This window comes from Petromyzon marinus, chromosome 33 (genome assembly GCF_048934315.1).
Source record: "Petromyzon marinus isolate PM22_M1 ecotype Great Lakes invasive population chromosome 33, UKy_Petmar_22M1.pri1.0, whole genome shotgun sequence".
In the NCBI taxonomy this organism is placed as follows: domain Eukaryota; kingdom Metazoa; phylum Chordata; class Hyperoartia; order Petromyzontiformes; family Petromyzontidae; genus Petromyzon; species Petromyzon marinus.
This window is the reverse complement of record NC_133699.1, coordinates 5558668-5580779: the sequence shown is the minus strand read 5'-3', so window position 1 is coordinate 5580779 and position 22112 is coordinate 5558668. Positions and strand designations below refer to the sequence as shown.

Sequence of the window (22112 nt, the reverse complement as noted above, 5' to 3'; positions counted from 1 at the left end):
AAACTGTATAACCTGGAAGATATTACTGGACTTTGATACGCTGGTTATCATTTATAATGCACTTGTAAAAGTACAGCTCATAATAAATAACATGACCTTTTAAGCTAGTTAGCATTTCAGGTACAAAGGGAAAATTGGACACAAGATTTAAGGCGCGCAAGACGGTGTTTATTTCAAAACATCGTTTTCAAGTTCACCGAAAATGCGTCGAGTTATTTTGAACTGCTGCATGTCAGGTAAGGTATGTGAAACACAAGATACGGTCTTTCTACCTTTCAAAAATTACCTTGCAGGTCACTGAAGCAACCACAAATGTGATGACCGAGGGGGGAAATAAAACCTTGGGGAATGCAACGCTCCATACTGTTTATTCTCTGTACAGATTTTACAAAGTCAAACTTAAGCAACATAAAACCTTAAAAAGTTAGACATCTCAATCCATTACTTGCTTACTGAAAAGCAATAGCCCCCATTGATGCGTAGGTATTGTATGCAGCCCAGTGTGCAGCGATAATTCCTTAATGTTTAAAAAGCATGCTGCATTTAGAAACCTTGCAGATATGGGCAGATAAAAATACTCTGTACGTTGAGGCATCTTCATTGTCTAACTCAATCTCGGCAGGTCCGAGAGTTTGTGCCAACATCCATCGGACCCACAATTCCATCAACATCGGGGAGGGGGGGGGGTTGGTTCTCATTATGTTGAAGTAGAGTCCGTTTTCACTGGTGCATCAATCGTCAACCCAACTACTGCTCAAGCTCTTCAATCACTCTCGGCAACTTCGTCATCAGAATGTTTTCCTTTTTCGACGGCGTTCATCTCGGTGGCGGAGTCGTCTCCTCCTTCCTCTTGCTCCTCAATCTCCTCCCAGTTGTCCTAGTGGCAAAGACAATCTTGCATTAATGTGCATTAAAGGAAGATGCTATTCCTAACCCAGACTGTCCAACATGAGTTTAAAGTTTTGCAAACGAGTTAAGAGAGTCAACAAGCTGCCATTCCCGACTTCTAGGATGTCACCGCACTCTTGTTAGAAATATATAGCAGTGATATCAACAATATAATGGTTCACATGAAAAACGTAACAGTATTTTATCATTAACGTAGCTTCACATTTATACTGAGAAAAACCAAGACAACATTGCCGAGATACTATCTGCAATGGTAATTTGGTTTATTATTTTTATTATTATTGAAGTAATATCAAGTGATTGTCATGAAATTTTTATCATGTATTAACAAATGCAGCCACTGAAAACCCATCTTCAACTTACAGAGTCCTCCTCTTTTCCCATGAGTTCATCTTCTGACACCTCCTCATCTGATGATTCTGAAAGCAAATCAAAAGAACCGTTACCATTTTAATGCCTCCGGAGGAAAATCAAAGCTACTCAAGCTGTTTGTAACCGCCCCAACGTTTTTTCATATTCGGAGCAGGGCAACAAATTCTGTGTTTCACCGTTCTTTCCCCACACCACGCTGCCACATGGACACAAGTTCACCTTCAACAGCCATACATTTCCCTTACACTGAACAATTCAATCATTACACAAGAGGGGCATAAGCGGTGGTGGTTGTAGCCGCTGCAATTGCTTTCTCACCGCCCCCAACTCGCTGCTGCCAGAATGCCCTTCACTAAAGGGTATTTTAACCTACTCCTACATGCTGTCCAGGGAAATATTTAGAGAGTTGGTAATCCCAACACTTCACCCCACCACATGCAACCTTTAATTTAATGTATTTAGTCATCCAGGCGAGCAGTGGGACTCTTTTTTTTAGGAGGGTCCTGTATTGGGTTTTTCTTTTCAGATGGTTTGAGCCAATGAATGTTTTGTTTATGCAAGTGAGAGAAACCCGAAGCACCTAGGAGAAAATCCACATGCGCAAGGGGGCAACACTATCCCGTACAGATGGAAACAGGTGGCGATTGACCACTTCCTGTAAATCCTTCTCTCCTGGTGAGCCAGGGTATGGCACACCTCCTTGACACCTATGGTAAGGGAGCGTCACATTGGTGCGATTCACCAACCCTCGCCTCCAGTGCTGGATTTATTTAAGGTGTACGCCACCACCACCCGGCTAACATTCACGTTTATACTTTCGGGTGGGACAGCGGCAGGGGGGATTTTAATAAACTTGCACCGTCGTTTAAGCTGTCAGACCAGAAGACCAAAGCCCAACTGAGAATTCAAATGTACCTTCTTCATAGACCAGTTGGGCAGTTTGCTGCACACCACTCCCGATATTTGCTTTCCTTGCCACGTCCAGCTGAAAGAAACATTAATTGGTATTGTGGAAGCAGCTTATGGGTATACATTTGGGGGGAGGGGGGAAGACGTGTAAAAAGTAGAGCAAAGTTACAAAACCCCGGTTTCTCCAAACCCAGCCAAATCTTGCATTTACCTGTATCTGTTCAGTTAAAACCATAAATAATTCACACAGCCTCCAAGTGTTAGGCTGCTGACCTGTACTGCCGCGATGAAGGTACATTTTGGGATCTCCCACGTATTTTATTCAACTGTGTTTATACTCATGGAATATCGTTAGAGATTCATGTTAGAGAGCGTAACGAGGCTATGTACGTATGCTGAAGTTCTCTCACTATACGTAGTCAACCGTGCAAATCGGAGGTGCAGGGAAGGACAACAAAAAGATGCGGGGGGAAGGATGCTATGGCATCATCACCTGGCTCATCATGAGGCAGAGCTTGCCGCTCATCTGCGCAAGCCTCTGGTGAACGCGGATTCGGCTGTCCATCAGCTGATAGAGCACTGCCATCTGCTGCACCAAATCCGGAATCTATATACACACACACGGGATACTCTTTAAATACCAATAACATAGATGTATACCCACACTTTACCCTGCTAAAGCACCACTAAAAGCCAAATTAGAACGTATGAAATATAATTGAATACAAGCAACAGTGGATAAATCGGAGCTAACATCCACATGACTTGCACACCTCTAGACAACATAGACACCTACTTATACAGGGTGAGCCATTCATGAGATACTCCAGAGATTTCGAATGATCCACTTGACGTCTCAAAATTTGTTTCAGAGAGTAACAAGGAAATTTAGATTGGTATGAGACTTGGAGAAGTTTGAAAATAAAATGTGATTCTCCAATTACTCTGTATAATTTTAGTTGGGGGCTTCTACAAATGTATTACATGCTTATAAAATATTTAACATTTAAGGCACATTTCATCCGTAAAAGTAGCGAAGGACTCACCGCCGCCAAGTAAGACGCGTGGATGGTCAGCACGGCCCTCACCCACCGCATGGCCATCACAGCGCTACGGGGAGAGGACACACGGAGACGGTGGAACGTCATCAACCAGTGCATGTGCACACAACGCAGTGTGGCGGACAAGAGCCGAGTGGGATCAAATTTTCTCTGCCCGTTTGCAGAGGGGTTTGCGCAGCTTGAATCCAGAGGGCGCCCTGATTATTACGAGTCGCCCGTCAGGGTCCAACTATGCTAAATTCGAAAATTGCTCACAAATGACTGGATTAGGGTTATACACAGCAGCAATCATCACCACCTACTTACTGATCAACTAATGCCACAGGTCAATCGTGCAAAGGACACCTATCCTGGTCTGAGTTTTCACCCTGGTTAAACAAAATAAACTTGAAATTTGAACTTGCAAACAAGTGAGAATGATTAACAGAGGTTCAAGATTACAAAGGGTTTATCACAAGCAACAGAATAAAACATGACATTACACTCACTTTCCAGACCAACAATGCATTTCAATGATCTCTTCGTCAAACTGCGTTGGCAGTATTTGTTTTTTAACGATGCATAATAACTCACATTTGGGCTATGGCTCTTCATGGGTAAGGCCCAATGCCAAAAACGTCACCGATTATGTATACAATTAAATATATCACGATAGGGCCGTTTAATTCATTGATGTGATGCGTTTGTATAATCAAGTTATGATTATTGTAACAAGTAATTTGTAATGCTCTAACCAACAAGAGTGCAACACATTTAAAATGGTAGCTTCCGGAGCTACGGCAATTTCACCCGGCGGTACATGTAGTACACAGCACATGTTGACTGCTCTCCTATTAGCCCCCTGCCAGCACCCCAATGCAAATCATTCCTTTTCCTTGGCTTTTTTAACGGGGCAGTGTGTGCACTTGCTTTCCTTAAAACCCAACCAGAAGAATGCAAAAGCAGACGCTTACCTGAATGGATGGCTCTGTATTCTCTTTGTTAGCTGTAGCAAAGGGCAACAGACACACACAAATAATGTTTTAGCCACACCAAAATAACACTGTCTGCAATGGATCGATTGCAGAGGTGCGCAAATGGGATTTCTCCACTAAAGATGTTTGCAGCCAATTAATGAGCGTTTATACAAGTGAGAGGAACCCAGAGCACCCAGTGAATACCCACATGTCTGAAGAGGCACGACTATCCCCCCATACAGATTGGAACAGATGGCGATTAATCCACTTGCTGTACTGCTTTCTCCAGGGCGAGCTAGGGTATGGCAGCTTGATGCCCAGGGGAAGGGAATTGGACAACATTTGTGTGATCCACCAAACCTCACCTCCAAAGTACCGGATTATAATCGTGCATAGTCTCCACTTCCCGGTACGAATTAACATTAAACAAATGTCGTACTTGCACAAAACACATGAATACACAACGTGAAACGAATGCTTGAAACAAAACACCTGAATACACAGCTTGAAACAACTTAACACCGTGCTGACTTGAGGTGAGGGACATGTGACCTCTGCATTGTGGCCTTGGCGACCTTATTAATATTACCGAGGCTGGGACGGGACGGGGGGGGGCAGCACGGGGGGATCAGTGGTCGTGATTGCGAGGACGAATTGACAAAACAGCACCACGCTGGTCAATGCGGTCTGGTGAAGTCAGGGCCTGTCTATGTTGCAGCATAGTACGGTGCAACAGATTTTACTGCACTGCTCCCCCACTGACAACGCAGCACTGCAAGGAAATTGTACAACACGACAGCAAACCACTAATGGGGGCAGGCGGGAAGGGTAAACTCACCACTCGCAGCAGAGGCATGATCATGTGGATGGCGAGCTGCTGCACCGTGTTGCGGATCACAATCTCGTTCTTTGTCTGCAGGACTTTCTGTAGGGCCGAGTGACAAGAGGCCGTCAACGGGCGCAAACGGTAGGCAAGTCGTTAGCAGACCAATACGCACCTAAAAACCACTTGGAAAACCATCGGGGATACTGGATTTTTTTTATATTGACCATGATCCAATATTTTGCTCATTAAGAAATAAAAGATTGATGGTACATCAAGATGTTCAAATATAAATGTTGTTTACATGTCCAGATGGCACCGTTGCAAAGGTTTGCGTGTTTGCATAGGCAGTGTTCCAGAGAAATGTTTTTTTTTACTTTTACATTAAGAGTGGTTACTACAGCACTTGCGCTTTTGCACTAAATATTTTACACGTTCCATCTCGCAAAGCTGTAATTTTCTTCCTATTTTGATTTGTTTTAAACAAAGTTACTAAAACCACCGAGTGCTATGACCCCAACGAGTGCAACATTCCAACCACAATGCTTCACTGACCACTGATTTAATTTTTCAAAAATATTTTCGATTGCTCACGTCACACGCTTGTTTTTGCTCCGCTTTCCAATTGTTTCACGGCTGCACTTGCACATCCCCGTTGCTCAACGACATTTACGGTTAAGAACACAGCATTAGCGATAACGTTCAAGCACCTCAGACGACCTTTGGCGCACAGTACGTCGCTTATCAGACTGACACTGGGGACCTCGAGGTATAGGCGGGTATGTTAAAAGGCCAGATACGGGATCATATTGAAAACGAAGATTACACCATGCACAGATGGTTTACCAAACACAAAGTGCAAACCGATTAAATTAAGTGAATTTACACGATATTAACAATACATTCCTGCGTGCGAGTTTCACAACAAATACACAAACGCCACACTGCCCGGTGCAGGGAGGTTATTTGTTCACGGCGGACGATATGCGATGGTCAGATACGTAACATTTGTACTGTACAGGGTGGTCCAGATGTCTTGTGACTGCCAAATGATTGGCCCCCCCTAACATTTTTTGCCCTTTGCATATTAATTTGTTTGAAATAAACCTTATTAAAAAAAACATTACGATTTACAAATTTAAATCGACTACCCTATGCAAAACAGTGAGCGTCGATCGACACGTGGGCCCGTGGGGGAGGGGGGGGATGGGCGGCCGTTGCCGGGCTTGCTCACGTTGAGGATGTCGCTGTCGTTGCTCTCCAGACCCTGCGTGAGCAGGACACTGAAGCCGTCCGCTTGCGGCTGCTCCCCCGGCCGCCTGCCGCCCTTGCCCAGCTGCATGGTCGACAAGCGCTCCTCCAGGCTCAACTGGCGGCGCCAAAGGCGTCACAGAGGCGAAATTCAGAATGAGAATATTTGTCGATTCTGGAGGAATGCAATGAGCTCTGAAGCTCTTTTTTTCACAGATGTCCAAGCAGGGGCGGATCACAACGTGACAACAATACAAAAACACGATAGGAGTATAGGAAAGGCAAACGAATCACTTATAAGCGAATAAAACCAAACTATATTTTTTATTTTACCAGATAAAACCCACTGAGCTATCAGCTTATTTTTCAGAAGCGACCTCGCCAACAATGATAGCTCAACGAAATGGCTTATAACGTGGAAATTTATCGCAGGAAACTAATCTAGCCAACAAAGACACGGCTACCACTGCTGGCGTGCAGCCGCTGCTGCGTCCAACTTTAATGTCATCAGAAACACGTTTTGAATTGGCATCATCCACGTAGAGCAAAGGGGACCTTCCCGAAGCAGTTCAAGTTCGTCACCTCACAGAATCAGTTCTCTATGGCATGGGGCTGAAGCACTGCTTTTTGTGAGTTGCAAACAAATATTTTATCACCTCATGATGCCAATAAACACAAATGGAATTTGGACAAACGAAACAAAATAGCGTAACAGTCAAGACTCTTGGGTCTAAGCGTGGATCAGAAAAATCTGAAACCCTAGTGACTGTCATTACACAGGCGATCACGTTACCAGGGGAGTGATGATACTCGGTGCTTCATTAAAATCGGATCACCCGAGGTGGTCAAAGCAAACCCGTAAACACTGCAAACGATGCATAAAGAACAGGGGACTCCTCCAGTCAATGTTATTTTCAGGAAAGGAGTGAATTTATAAATCATAAAATTGGGGTATTGTATTACTGCCTGAAACACTGGTCAGCTTGCGGTGAATCCAAAGTCATTTGGGAGAGCTCGTCGACTTCAATGTTCAAATTTTAAGTCTCGACAAACAGCCTGTTGCACATGAACTTGAAACAAGAATTTGTTTTTAACATTGAGAGCAAGATACTATTAATACGCCTTCCTTATCCCTTGTCCAGCAAATGAGTTGATTAAATTAAAACCAAGCGACTGTACCACAATTGCAAAAGTCTTAATCGTAATACAAAAACGGTCCTTAGGAAACATCCTCCGCACTAAGCACTGTGGAGATGGAGCAATGAAAAGAGTTTTTTTGTGCAGTAAGCACCCCCCCCCCCCCCCCACATTATAGACAGGGAAGACGTTACAACAATATACAAGGCCTTGTGCCCTGGGGGCCCCGCCATTTACCTCTGCAGGTGTGGCCGTCTCGGTGCCCTGGTCTCCTTTCCGCTTTTTGCCACGCCCCGCCTTCTCCAGCACCGCCACAGCCTGAACTGTGCTCGTGTGGCCCGGTACACCGGGCGCCAACACCTTGGCCTTCCCAGGCACCAGGGGGGTCTTGGTCTGTATGCGGACGCCGCCACCACCACCACACGTTCATCACCACAGCCACTCATCGCCACCACTCCCACTATGATCATGAAATTAATGAGTCTCATTATGCTACACTGCTCAGTCTGAAGCATTCACAAAACTCAATTTTGTTTATTTAAAAGCTACCCATGATCCTGATGAGTTCTTATAGAACAACGATATTTTACAGTGACGGGCCCATAGCAAAAATGGCTGGCTCGTGTCAATCACATATGCTAACTGTAGTTAAAAGCCTGACAGCTCATGGGGCCCAGAAATGCAAAACTGGAGATTAGTTTGACTCATTAAGCAATCGTCTTGAAGGCCTAATGGCTGATGGGTTTAAAACAATTGATTAATGCATTCTCTCCCCACTTATATTCAGGTTAATATTCATTAGTTTACTCCCACTGGTTGTTTAACAAGTGCATAATCTGATAGATTGTACGAGTCCAGAATCCTCATCTTTTTCTTACATCCTTCTAATGGCATCGCCGCCTGCCTCTTATATGGTCCCTTAAAAATAGTCGGATGAAAATCAATTTCAACAACAAAGATACTGGGGGTTGTCCAGAGTGGTAAACCATGGCTGTGCCAGCCTGACAGCAGTCGGCGAGAAAGTGAATATTTCAGGCCGAACCGTGTTCCGGGCTGCGCTTCGCTTTCGCTTCCTTAAAACAAACAGGCGACCACGACAGGGGCGTCCTGTGAAGGCTGGAAGCACCCAGTCTCCCTGCCCATCCGTATACGAGCATTCACCCACTAGAACTTCAATCACTTTTTAACACATTTGTATTTACGCATTTGTTTAGAGCGCAAGGCGATCACGAATGCGCTGCGGCACAGACGAATCTAGCCTAAGAGCAGTTTTGCAAAATTATAATAATCACAACTTATGAGCGTGACTGAACGGACCTTCGTGACTTTGGTTTCCATCTTTATCGCCAGGCTCGTCGGCTCATCTCTGACGAGGCACACCATGCTCTCAGACTTGTCGATTGCCTGCGTAGGAAAGAAACCGTGACAAGTGATAAAAAAAAATAAAGATGGATATATAAACAAAAATCATCTTGCTCGGTGCACGCAGTTTCCGGGTGACGTGATGTGGGAGCGTGGAACTCACCACGCGCTCCAGCACTGGGCGGATGCTTGGGCCGTACGCCAGCATGAGGGAGCACTGGTCAGCGCAGAACGCAGCGGCAAGGACAGGCAAGGGCCTCGGGGTCTCGTCTTTGCCTTGCGTGACCAGCTGCAGCGAGCAGCGGGGCTTCAAGGGTTTCTTGCACGTACTGGCGAAATGGCGGCAGGCAAAAGACAAGTGGAAGAGCGGAGGAGTTTAATTCTGGTCTCGTTGGGCAACCCGAAAGAGATAAACGTGAACGGATAAGTGGACCCCTACCGCCATGCTTTTGTTAGCAGGGAAACGCATAGATAGCTGGAGGCGAGACATTAAGATAGATGGGCATCATGAAATGTTCCAAACCAGACCCATTTGAACGTCCAAGGAACTACCACCTGGTGTCCTTGTTGCAAAGACACTTGGATGCACATAACCATGTCAGAATTACACATGGCAGGTACGGCTACCTACTCCATTTGGAAAATTCAAGTCGCTCAATTGTGACTGCACTCATGTGCAATGCATCACTCGCATAACATGCATAGTATGGCATCGAGTCTATGGGTCTCTATTTGAATGCAATCCATCACTCGCATCACCGACCATTGCCAAACACGTGCTTTTGCAGGAGGTACAAATGGATTTTGGTCACCACAGATGCCATTATAGAACTTACCAACTCAACGTAGAGTTAAAAACTCTGTCATTGCCATGCAAAAGAGTTTGGGAATGGACAGGCCTCTGTATAAATTCATGAGGTGTTCATAATTGTCACGAGTACTTACCCATTGAGGATATATTCAAATATATGAAGTTTTCCATCATTGCACAGCACGACAACCTTCATAGGCTGTAAGTAGCAAAGAAGAACATGTTTAATATTACTTTTGCAAGGAATAACACAAATCAGAACTGACCGTGTCATGTTGTCACAGTAAAATATTTACAGGCAGCAGCACTGGCAGTTGCAGCTGCCTGCTGTTGTGAGTATGCACCGATCCCCTGCCGGCAACACACAATCTCACCTCGTCACTTTTTTCAGGCCGCACCAGGTCCACGTAGGTAGGCTCGTCGGTGAGAATCAGAGCAACGGCGGGCGTCTTCTTGTTGTCGTCCTTCACTTGCCTACAATCAAGACGTAGAGGGCAAGTGAACATCGCGGCATGCACGGCCTTTTTTTGTGCGACACATGCAAGTATGTATTATCCATGAGCCAAGAGAATAATGCATCTTCTCAAAAGGGGTAAGTTTAACAAGCAAAGACATGTGCAGGAAGAGCAGAATTTTAAATTAGGTTGTAGATATTACAGAAGTTAAAAATAGGTATTTAAATCTCCTTGTCAATCCACTACTACATGAAGGCCTAGCTACACAGTATCGGGTGTGGAGGTTGTTGACCATACCATGCTGCTGAGTGCAGGTTGGTGAAGGGGGTGGGGGAGAGTCCAAGACTGGTTCAGATACCACCCATTAGAAATTTAACAGGTCGCTGGGTTATTAGCGAAATTGGCAAATCGCCGCTCCACAGCTCTATTCCTGTAGTAGTTGCCAAATTATAATTGTGTGCAATGTAATCCTCGTCACTGCAACACCAATCAACACTTGCATAATGAAAGAGCATTTACCGCTTGATAAAATGTTACAAATGGCATGGAAAGAGGTTTTTATAACATAGCCAAAGGCATCCAGGTTATTTTGAAACTTATTAGTAAAAGGGTACAATAACGGACAAAAACAAGCAAAATGTGAGCAAGTACTCAGACACAGCCAAGGTAAAGGTGTCATCATGCATCTCAGGGAAGCGAAACCAGAAGGTTAATCATCACCGTACTTGCATCACTCAAGTGGTCAGCATCGCACCTTCTAAAGTTAGGGTTAATAGCACAGGAAAAAGGAATATTATAAGTGGGAGGGGCTCTGACACTTACCAGACATTTAGGAATCTGTCGTGAGCTGCCCCCGTGACGAAGTAGAGACCCGTTATGCCGTCGAATGCCTCGATGTCATTTGGTGGATGCGTGGTGGCGAACATCATTAAGGACACTGTCGTGGCATGACCAGTGAACTTCTGCAAATGTGAATATGAACAGAAGGAAAGTGCAAATTAGCAATGAATTATTTAACGTTTAGTTTGCATCAGTGAAACTAGATTGGTTTGCAGCATGAATAAGAGTGCACCACCTTACCCTGAGTAATTTCTTCGTCTCCAGATCCCACAGTTTGATTGCTCGACCAGCAGAGATTAGGCGTTTTCCATCAGGACTCAAACACAACGAGCTCACGCCTCCTTTGTCCCCTTTCCATTTGCTGGCGAAAGAGAAAAGTTAAGCAAATTTTATGTCTAGTCAAAGTTTAAATGCAATTTCGTTTCACTGAATGCCTGTATTTAAACTATTCACCCGGCTACTCCTGAAGTCATCCACTGGCTCACTCATCAACCTCGACATAAACAGCGCTGATAAACTCCCCACCATACAAATTGCAGGTCACCACGCAAGCATCCATATATAGACACCACTCTCACAAATGTAGTGCTAATATGTTGACTTATACCACCTTGAACAGACCCTGAAGGTGGACTTGGCAATAGGTGAAGCGTAAGAAAGCAGCAAAATCGGCTCACCACTTGACTTTTGCCGAGACAACGCTCCATTCCACTATGTGCTGGTCGTCAGAGCAGCTGTACAGCGAGTCTGTCTCCGGGTGCCACTGCACGCAGTTCACTCGACCGTCATGCCCGCCATCCTACCAGGGACCAAACAATATCACTAAATGTACGAGATCACGACGTCTTTGTGGCCAAAGCCATTGATGACATTTCCATACCTCACCAACGTTTTTTTACCCCCTTTCAGGTCCCGCAGCTTCTGCACAGTAGATATACTACCTTTAATATTTGTCCAGACAGAATCCCACCATCTGTTCTTAGATATTCCTCTTGTTTGCCCAATTTGTGAAGACCACTCCAATGCTGTTTCATTAAATGTTCCTCCCCTATCCTGCATACGTTATACCCACATTTTTTTTTACACTCAAACAACCCTCTCAGCAACGTTGGGAGGCCTTAATAGAAAGAGAGAATTACAAAGGCCTGCAGGTGATTTTGTGATTTAAAAAACGGTACAGTAATAATGTACCACACATCAACAACATATCAGCTCAGACACAGCCAAGGTAAAGATGTCATCATGGTTTTCAGGGGAGCAAAAACCAACAAGGTGGTCATCGTACTTGCATCTTAATGCAGCCGGCATCGCACCATGAATCGCATGAGACAACGGAATGTGAGAAGTGGAAGACCGGAGCACTTGGCAGTTATGTAAGATTGTCGTGAGCAGCCTCCATTATCTAGTAAAACCCTGTGATGCATTTAAACTACGTCATTTGGTGGATGTGTGGTGATTTTGAAATGGGATGTTTGGGCACAATAACCAAATTCTTCATTTCAAATTCATATCATCCTGTGCACAATTGAATAACTGCTGTAAAGCGCCTTCGAAAGGTACTAGAAACCTAGATAACAAAAATGCAATTAAGGAGTATTGCAAAATTCATGAAATTTTTAAGAATACCAACTCTTAAAGAGGGCAACCGAGTGATATTAACTCAATTTTTAACATACACAGCTGTCAATCCAGTGCTGGACAATGGCCTCCCGAAGCCATGTGGGATGCAGGATTTATATAACCACACTTCATCACGCTGGTTGAAGTCAGTGGTAAAGCGATAAAGCATTGACGTGGGAGCATATCAATACAGGATAATGATTCTGCTGGAGTCTACTGCCCACAGCGTAGCAATGGAAGGCCATAGCACCTGTTATGGTGGTCGATCATTCAAGTACTAACCCGGCTCCAATCTGCTTCGCAAACATTCCCAGTGATTTGGTCGTAGCCTCATCAACCACGAGGCATCCCAAGCTAGCAGCCTCGTGGAAGAAAAAAAAACTCACCAACTTGCTGTGTAGTTCCCCCTTGACGGTGCTGTAAAGCAGCACGCTGCCCACGGCTGTGCCCATAGCCAGCAGGTCCAGCTCGGCAAGCCTGCCCGTCGTCTCCGATCGCCGCTTTTTCCTCTGCGGCGCATCCTGGTGCAACACGAGGTGTGCGAACATGTACAATTTGCACGGCCCGGGCGATAGCAGTAACAGCCCCACGTGGGCAATCCCACGAACCAATTGACCGTGCCCTCCTCCAACCACTGAATGTCAAGTTACCATCGTGTCTCGCTTAATTGCATTAATTCATTTGTTTTTTTTTATTGCTGCTGCATTAACCACAAACTGCGGCGTTTGGTAAAACGCGTCGCCTAGAAATGTTAATTACGTCAGCGTGACCGGCCCATTAAAACATAATGTACATAGGCATTTGTGCAAAGGCACAAATGAAAACAACTCATCGCCTTCACAGTGTCTTAAAACCAACTATAAATATAGTTTTAAATATTATGTGAACGTGTTCACGTTGCGAGAAATGGCTTTCATTTTCTAGGTAGACAGTAAGCAAATGGCCAAAATTTTTAGCCACTCCTACTACAGCACGTACTTTTGACATTCAGTGTTTAAAACGTTTAACAGTATTGTGTTATAACTAGCACTAACGCAAGAGCTTTCAGACCATTCCAGCAAACACGTGTCTGAGCCCCGATAAAGTGGAGGGGGTACCGCCCTCGGATAGTCACTTCGCGGGGTTGGCACGCGACTTTCCCCCGCTAGATCGCCAGTCCCACGCCGTAGGCCCGAAGCCACCGCGTGAGGCCTACCTTGCACTTTCTGGGAGGGCCCCAACTTAGGCAGCTGCACGTGGCGCTCAGATGCGAGCTGGGCGCGTACTCGTGCCGAAGAGCGCCGCTACTCGCGTCCCACACGTACACGCGGCCATCGGGCGACGCGACGGCAAAGCATTTCGCGGGGTCCGAGGAGTAGGCGCACACCGCCACCGCCGACGCCGCCATTGCTTCTCCTTCTTCCACGTGTTGGGGCCGAGGCGCATGTGCGGCTAAGCACGACGGGAGCCGGAAGTTGAGGGGGAGGAAAGGTGGGGGGGGGCGGGTTAATGCAGAGGGGGCGGGCTTAGTGAGGGGAAATGGAAGAGGGGCGAGGCTAATGGGAGAGTGGGGGGCAGGACAATGGGAAAGGGGGGGGGCAATATGAAAGGGGGCGGGGCAATGGAAAAGGGGGCGGGGTAATTAGAGGGTAGGGTCGGGGCAATGGGATAGGGGTCGGGGCAATGTGATAAGGGTCGGGGCAATAAGATAGGGGTCGGGGCAATGTGATAAGGGTCCAGGCAATGGGAGCTCCAAACGATTTAAAAGACACCCGGCAACTTGTCATGAATGGTGAGCGGAATGTCGAAAGATGTTCGCTGGCAGATGTAGGGTTCTCAGCGTGTATGTTTAACATGTAGGCTTTCGCGACCAATATCATCCATAATTGAGTTTTTTTTTTGGGTTCGATCGCGTAAATATGTGTCGTTAAAACCCGCCACCACCCGACACAGCCAACTAGATTCTCTCAGAAGTTTCTTCCGGAAGACATCTTCCGACATTCCGTGTAAGAAGTTTGACTTTAAAAAAAATGAAACGACTTGGGGATGCTGCTGCTGCTGCGTTGGCAGTGGTGTAAATGTTGTGGCTTGGCTCTCCAACACACCGGTGTGCTGTCCTAGTGACAAATTGGCCACGTTCTGTTTACGTGACAACCCTTACTAGTTGGCTGTGTCGGGTGGTGGCGGGTTTTAACGACACATTTTTATATTTACGCGATCTAACCCTTCACCTGCTTGATCAGGTGATTGCCCTGTTCGCGAAGATGCTCCTTGAAAAAAAAGAAGAGTGACATGTTAGGTCACATGCACGCTAGCGTAGAGAAATAGCAACGCACCAAAGGTGTGCTTACAAACAGCAAGAACTTGAACGGCTAGTCAACTTCGTGACCTGGAGCTGACCGCCGCCACAAACTCGAGCACACGGGCGAGAAGCCGTACACGGTGCGACGAGTGCGGCAAGACATTACTCGCGCTCGGCCTACCTGTACGTTTTTCACCTGTGTGTTTGACTGTTGTGGATCTTTGTTATCTTAAAGATGGCAATTATCCCGCTGTGTATCATACTGCTGTCGTTCCCGGCCATATCCAGTGCCACACTCAACTCTACAAACGGCTACCCTCGTTACTTTGCGTCCATACTTGTTGCTCGATTTGCCACTACGCCTGCAAATGAAACAGCTCATAGACACTTCTACACTCCATCATTGTATCCTTTTAAACCCTATCTTTGTCCCATTACTTCACCAGCACTCCTTCCAAACTTCATTCTGCTCTTAAAAATAACACCATCTGCGAGCTGCTGCTATTCGTCCAAGGTTCACCGCTCTTCATCCTTTCACAGAAAATACTTGTGCAAACTATTAATTCTACTTTTGATATTTCTGGGTGGTATTGAGCTTCATCCTGGCCCAAATATAAAGAACTCGTATAATTCTATAGATTTTTCTGGCAGGAAAGGTGTTGGTGTTCTATATGTCAACATCAGAGGGCTTGTGATTAAATTAAGTCAACTCAAACTAGAAGTGGCAAATCTTGACCCGGACATTTTTTGCCTAACAGAAACATTTCTCACTCCTGCCGTCAATGACTTGGAGATTACGATTGACAACTACAACCTTTTTCGGCTTGACCGAGGATCTAAAGGAGGTGGAATTGCCATCTATGTTCGTAATACTATTGCATGTTCACCAGCTCACTCCTTGTTTAAAAAATGTTGCTTTGAAGGTTTGGCTCTCAGAATAACTCTTCCAAAAAATCAACAGATATTGGTAGTGTGCTGCTATGGACCGCCTAGTGGGAAGGATGTTGAAGCTGCATCTGCACTGAGAGAGCTTTTTGGGGGCCTCCCTAAGATGAAATAGTTTTAGTGGGTGATCTAAATTGGAATTGGCTAAACCCGCCGGCCGTGGCCACAGATTTTATAGATGCATTTAACCTGTTTCAATTAATAAATGTCCCCACAAGACCCAAACTAAAATATCCGGGACAGTCATCTCTGCTTGACATCCTATGACAAATGCCCCTCACAATTTCACACTGACTGTTTTGGGTAATAACCGTAGTGATCACTCCTTCATTTTTGGTGTGAGATCATCAGCCAGACCCAAAGCCCCCCCTAAATTGGTTGAGAAGCACTCTATGAGACACTTCAGCACTCAGGCATTTGCTAATGATGTGCTTCACTCAGATATTGACAAGGTCCATGATATCCCCAACCTGACTATGGCTTGGGAGACCTTCAGGTACACGTTTCTCCAAATTCTTAACAAACATGCTCCGTTGGTTAGATTTAAAACTAAAGGCAACCGCCCACCATGGTTTGATCCTTTGATTACAATGCTCATGAAAACTAGGGACAAGGCTTGGGCATGTGCTCAGAAAAGTAATTTGGTCAATGACTGGCTAGAATACAGGATTTTAAGGAATAGATGCGTCAAAAAAATACGGCATGCAAAAAATGCCTACTTTTCCTCCACTCTCCTGGAATCACATGGAAATGCCAGGATTTTCTGGAAAACAATCAAATGTATCGAAAAGTCATCCAAAACAGACAATCTGCCCTTTGAGCTTAACCGAAATGGGGAATATTTTTCAGATCCCAAAAAAATAGTTGACAATTTTAACCTTCATTTTTCTGAAGCTGGTAATCTTTTTGATAATGTATTGGGAGTCACCCCTGCTCATGCAAATTCCGAAACCCCTGTCCAAACATTAAACGAATTTAGTTTCCAGCCAATCCACGAAAGTAATGTTCTGAAACAACTCTCCTACCTCAAAGGGTCCTCCTCTACCGGAGCAGATAGTATTCCTGTCTTTGCTCTGCTAACTGTTGGTCACCTAATATACAAATCTATAGCCCATATTTTCAACCTGCCCATCAAAGAAGCATCAGTTCCTCTAGAATGGAAACATTCCTATGTCCGTCCACTTCACAAAGGGGGCCCTAAAGATGATCCAAATAACTACTGACCTATCTCAATTTTGTCCCCGTTGATGAAAAATTTTGAAAAGTTATTGACCTACCAAATTAGCAGTTTCCTGTCCACCAACAATCTACTACATCTAAAACAATCTGGGTTCCGAAAAAAATACAGTACCACATCTGCTGCATTAGACTCTCTGAATCACATTTACAGTAGCCTTGATAATAAGCAGTACTGTGTCTGTCTTTTTCTAGACCTGTCCAAAGCTTTTGATACAGTAGACCACAACACCTGCTTAGTAAACTAAGTTGCCTCGATTTTTCCGAAAACGCAGTAAAATGGTGACAAAATTACCTCTTTTCTCGCACCCAAACTATTCACAGATGGTTGGAGGTCAAACAGTGTTAAGATAACAAAAGGGTTCCACAGGGTTCCATTCTTGGACACTGGCCTGGATCATTCCAGGGTAAAAAAAAAATATGATGACACGATACTGATTACTGCTGGCCATTCTCCGGATGACGTGATTGCTAAGCTACAGGGTGATTTCAACAAACTACAACATCAGCTAGTTGCGCTTAAACTAGTCCTGAATACCTCCAAAACCAAGGTGCTATGCTTCTCACCAGGACTAAAGCAGGAAGTTATTTTTCCCCAATTACATTCCTTAAATAATTGTCAAATAGAGCCATTCAAGATCTATAAGTATCTTGGGGTCATCCTGGATTCAAAACTGAATTTTGAAGATCACATTGATTATTTTGGTAAAAAGACAAAAATAAAAATTGGTTTTCTGTATTGACACAAGCACTGCTTCCCCCCAATGTTCCGTTTGGAATTGATAAAAGCGACCATACTGCCTCTACGACTAATGTGACATCGTGTATAAATCAGCCCCAAGTACTGTACTGAAGAAGCTTGATTCCATCTATCACTCGGCCTTAAGATTTACATTGAACTGCCCATATAGGACTCACCACTGTGATCTCTACATTGGGTCAAACTTAACATCTCTTAATGTTCGACGGCTTGTGCACCAGATCTTATTTATTCACGATGTACTTACAAAAAAATCCATCCGCAGACTACCTGCTGGATCTCCTCTTTGTTTCACAGAACAAATTTCACCTCAGGTCTTCGCTCATTTACCAGCTTCACATTTCCTATTGCCGTGCAAAAACTGGAGGAAGGGCCTTTGCTATTGATGCCCCCGGAGTCTGGAATGCTATTGCCAATAAACTGCAACTTGAATCGCTACCAATGAGATCTTCTTTCAAAACTGCTCTAGAGGAGTTGTACACCCCTAGCTGCCACTGCTATTCATTTGCGTAAAATAAAATAAAATGTTTCGCTCCGGATGACGCTGCAAAGTATTATCTGTATTTTGATTTAGCGTGCTGATCTTAAAGGTGCATTGAAAAATTTGATACTCCGACCGATGCTTCTGTTGTTGTGGAGTAACTCATGCAGCCAGCTATGGCTCTAGGATTTGGTGTTATATGTTATTTATGCAGTTTATTGTAAAAAAAATCGGTCACAGTCCTTGTGAACACTGTTACGTTGCAATTATGGCTTTATTTTTCGGTGATTTGGAAAAGTTTTTTGGTTTGGACATGTTTGTTTTGTTGTAGTACGGAGTTAGACTGATGGCTTTAATCTAAGTTTTTGTGGTTGTTGTTGTTTGACTTGCATCCCACTGGGATTTTTTGCACACAGCGTTGGTGTACGGTGCTTTTTTAAAGAATATTTTTGCTGGTTTTTTCCATGGATTTTCTGTTTGCACAGTCACACAAAGTCACTTAAATATGTTTTCATGTTCGTGTTTTTGTTTTTTTGTTTGTTGTGGTTGCACCCGATTCAAGAGCTGAATGGCTCACAGGGCTATACCAAAATAAACTGAACTGAACTGAAACAACCTCTATTATCGATAAGCGTGTTCGAGTTATACCACTGAATAATCAGCATTGTCGTCGGATAATATAAGCAACAAAACATTGATTTAACATCTGGCGGTTCAGATTTGCGTTTTTAATTAAACCTGAGTCTGCTGATGATGAGACACTAACCGTGGAAACCGGTCGAGAGTTTAACTTTTTGTTGAACCGATGCTCCTGATAAGATGCACTCCCAGAGATGAGGCCTTGTGACTGACGGGATGTGTACAAAACATGTTTTTTCACGTGGTGGGACAAATGTGGGAGGGAAGGGAGCGTGTTGTCTGCTTTTTGTTGCGTCATGAAGAAGGGTCATTGCATGAAACGTCACATGTTTTGTTAATTGTGCACCACTGCCAACACAGCAGCATCACCAAGTAGTTTAGTTTTTTAAAGTCAAACTTCTTCACGTCATTTCGGTAGATGTCTTCCAGAAGAAACTTCTGAGAGAATCTTCTGGAAGTTCTCCGGTTGCCATGGTGTGTGAGGAAATAAGTTTTTGAAAGGGAAGACACGTGGCAGCTCCTGCAAGTGCCTACAGCTCACAGCCAGCAGATGGCCCCCGTGTGATTGTGACATCCGCCTTCACCACGGGCACTTCACTCATTGTACACACGTGTACACATGACAGGCCCTTTGTTCGTCCACTGCTGGGTGAGGACCTCGCCACGCCTCTGGTGCGGATCGTGGGGATTATTTGGCCATACTTCACCACACGCGAGTCAGTGCAGGTCGGTAAGGGCGGGGAGCATAACGGCACAGCATCATGTTTGAACTGATTATTTGGTGATTTATGCGTTGGCACAAATTAAAAAATGCAACGCATTTGTCAGTAACACTGTGGCCTTAAAAGGTAAAATACAGTAGGCGACGTTTTTGTCAATGACCCTTCTTCATAAGACATGATAATAGTACAACAGTGAATTTTGTGCACTGCCGTCTGCATACCAACACATGAGGCCTGCATGGTGTCACCCATCCAAGCACTATCCAGGCTCAAATATTATATGAATAACCATTACGACTTGCACGACATGGGAAATACCATCATCCAGCAGTGTATTGACGAAAGGGCTGTACTGTATGGTGCATGTAAAGATCACCAATGCCATCTGTCAACGTGAGTTGTGGGAGACTTCGCAAAAGTGGAAATCTACACATGCAATACATATTCTTTGGGTATTTCGGTAAAGTCACGTAAAACAACAACAAAACATTTCTACGTGACTTTACCGAAAGACCCAAAGAATATGAATTCCTGCAGTCACGAAATATTTAAGTCAAGACATGCAATACACTCTGGATTCAGAAAGCATCCAATTTAAATTTGCTACCGAATCCACAGGACGCCGTGCGGATCCAATGGGCACATTATTTTTTTTTATAGAGAGGGGCAAAATTAAGAGGAAAATCAGTCTTGAACCTGGACTTGGAACAGTGAGTCATAAACACGCGGATGGCTGGGAGAAAAGAGTCAGACCCAGGGCAGCAGATGCAAATGCGCAACCTCTCATTGAGAATTGTTTTCCTGAGCATTTAGATTTTTTTAAATATATATAAGGATTAATATTCAGCGGGTGTAGAATAGGCAGAACAAAGCCTCGGGCTATGAAATCTTACAAAAAATATATCTTTGAGATGTCAAATATGAAGCAAAACCCCCACAATACAGTGTTAAGAAGATTGCAGAGCGGAGCTGTTGAGATGACGGCTCACGTGTGTAGAACTTAATTTTAATTGCCCAGGAAAAGGTGCGCACTCAATAACCTGTTAGTCACAGTTTCATATTAATTGCAAGCCCTTGGCAAGTGGGACATTGCATAGACAATTGTGCTTCAATAAGTGAGCCACTATTCCTGAACTTCATGGTGTCGTGCAGATGCCACTGCTGCTGCTGTTTGTCTTCACTGGCGATGTGCAGTGCTGCATTCACTGCTTAAGAATGGTGCCAAATGCACTCCCAAGAGCGTGGGAAATTTGACCTCTGCGTCAAATAAAGAGTGTGATAAAGCCTTTGATTCAGGTGGCATTTTTTTTTTACTGAATGTCTACTTTTATCAATTACCCTGGGATTACCTCATGCAATTATCTGGTGGGGACTGCTGTTATACGGGTTAATTATTGGACTTTTTGCCACATGGTGCCGAAGCATATGCAGCTTTTGTTGAAAGAAATAACAAAATGACAGGCCTCTACGTTGAGTGCAGTGTGCAAGCACGACTAACACAACACACCAAATTGTTCTTTAATGTTGCCTTATATAGTGCAAATATAAATACAGTGGTAGGCCCGATATTTTGTTGGTCGCGTGTCCCTGCCTGGTAAGCTGACACGACACCTGACAAAGACAGGCAAAAGGTGGAGAGAGCTGGCAGCCGAGGCATCGGTGGGATAGAGGATAAGTCAAATGTTTCAGGCAATAGCCCTGCTTGAAAGTAGGGGAGGGGGAGGTGGGGAATGGACGGCCATTGCCTTAAACATCAGCCTATTAAAGAATGTGTTCCGTTTATGAGAGACGTGAATATACTATCTTAATTCGTACTTGGCAAAGGGATGTATTCAATATTTTATTTGGTTGGTTGCCTAATATAAATTAAAAGCCTGCTTTGGAAATTGTGTTATTTTGGAAAGACGATTACATCGGCTCGTGTCTCATTTTAAACGTATCTTATTGCAGGAGATCATGAAATGCATGCGCCAAAGTACAAAGGCAAATGACACGTGGAACAGATTGCTTGCCATTTGCGTGTTGCTTATTGCCCCCTTTTACTGCACCATCTCAATGAAAGTCAAACAGCATGGGGCTCGTTGTGTTTTAATTACCGCGGCATTAAAGTCAAGGAGAGGCCTGTCATTTTAAATGATCGTAAATGGTGTATCCGACTAAATATTGGCACGCGAATGTATGGATATACGCGGTCCTGGGAAGATAAAACAAATGGACCATGATAAATGTCCCCAGGTTGTTCGCGTGTGGGTTTGTGTCCGATAGGACCTCTGTGGGGAATTAGCACTCAGAATTGGGCATCAGGAAGGTCCACGTGCAGTTTTTTTTTGTTTTGTTCCCGATGCATGGCCAAGAATTCAAAATACTGAAGTGTCAGATCCAGCGATAGAGAGAACAAGTCGTCGCTAAAAGTCAGATCAACATGCCATTATACTATCAAGCCTTTATTAGACACATTTAAGCTGTAGGCTTAAAAGTGCTCGACTTTAATAATAGAGGGAGCACGTTGCACATTTTGTAAAACATACGTACACGCTGCTGC

General features: G+C 44.4%; 1 protein-coding gene and 1 non-coding gene across 2 annotated transcripts; both read right to left on the bottom strand.

The window, feature by feature from the left end:
* Positions 1-146: 146 nt before the first annotated feature.
* On the bottom strand, positions 147-13969 carry WDR43 (WD repeat domain 43). The gene is made up of 18 exons (XM_032964954.2): positions 13702-13969; positions 12893-13027; positions 11564-11685; positions 11127-11247; positions 10869-11008; positions 9966-10065; positions 9726-9790; positions 8944-9109; positions 8736-8822; positions 7656-7811; positions 6265-6399; positions 5046-5132; positions 4205-4236; positions 3237-3300; positions 2684-2797; positions 2197-2266; positions 1273-1328; positions 147-877 (listed from the first exon to the last, which is right to left on the bottom strand). The coding sequence occupies exons 1-18, from the start codon at positions 13891-13893 to the stop codon at positions 764-766; spliced, it is 1956 nt and encodes a 651-aa protein (XP_032820845.2). The 5' UTR covers positions 13894-13969; the 3' UTR covers positions 147-763.
* On the bottom strand, positions 10694-10771 carry LOC116948531 (small nucleolar RNA SNORD53/SNORD92). Its single transcript, XR_004403816.1, has one exon. It is a non-coding gene; the product is annotated as a small nucleolar RNA SNORD53/SNORD92 (small nucleolar RNA).
* Positions 13970-22112: the final 8143 nt, after the last annotated feature.

Bases quoted from the DNA above. Each gene is read 5' to 3' on its own strand.
- WDR43 (XM_032964954.2), bottom strand. From the start codon at position 13,893: ATGGCGGCGTCGGCGGTGGCGGTGTGCGCCTACTCCTCGGACCCCGCG. The intron at 11,686-12,892 runs GTGAGTTTTTTT...GGTCCCTGGTAG, and splicing joins GGGAACTACACAGCAAGTTG to GATGGCGGGCATGACGGTCG. The intron at 11,248-11,563 runs GTGAGCCGATTT...CTCTTTCGCCAG, and splicing joins GTCTCGGCAAAAGTCAAGTG to CAAATGGAAAGGGGACAAAG.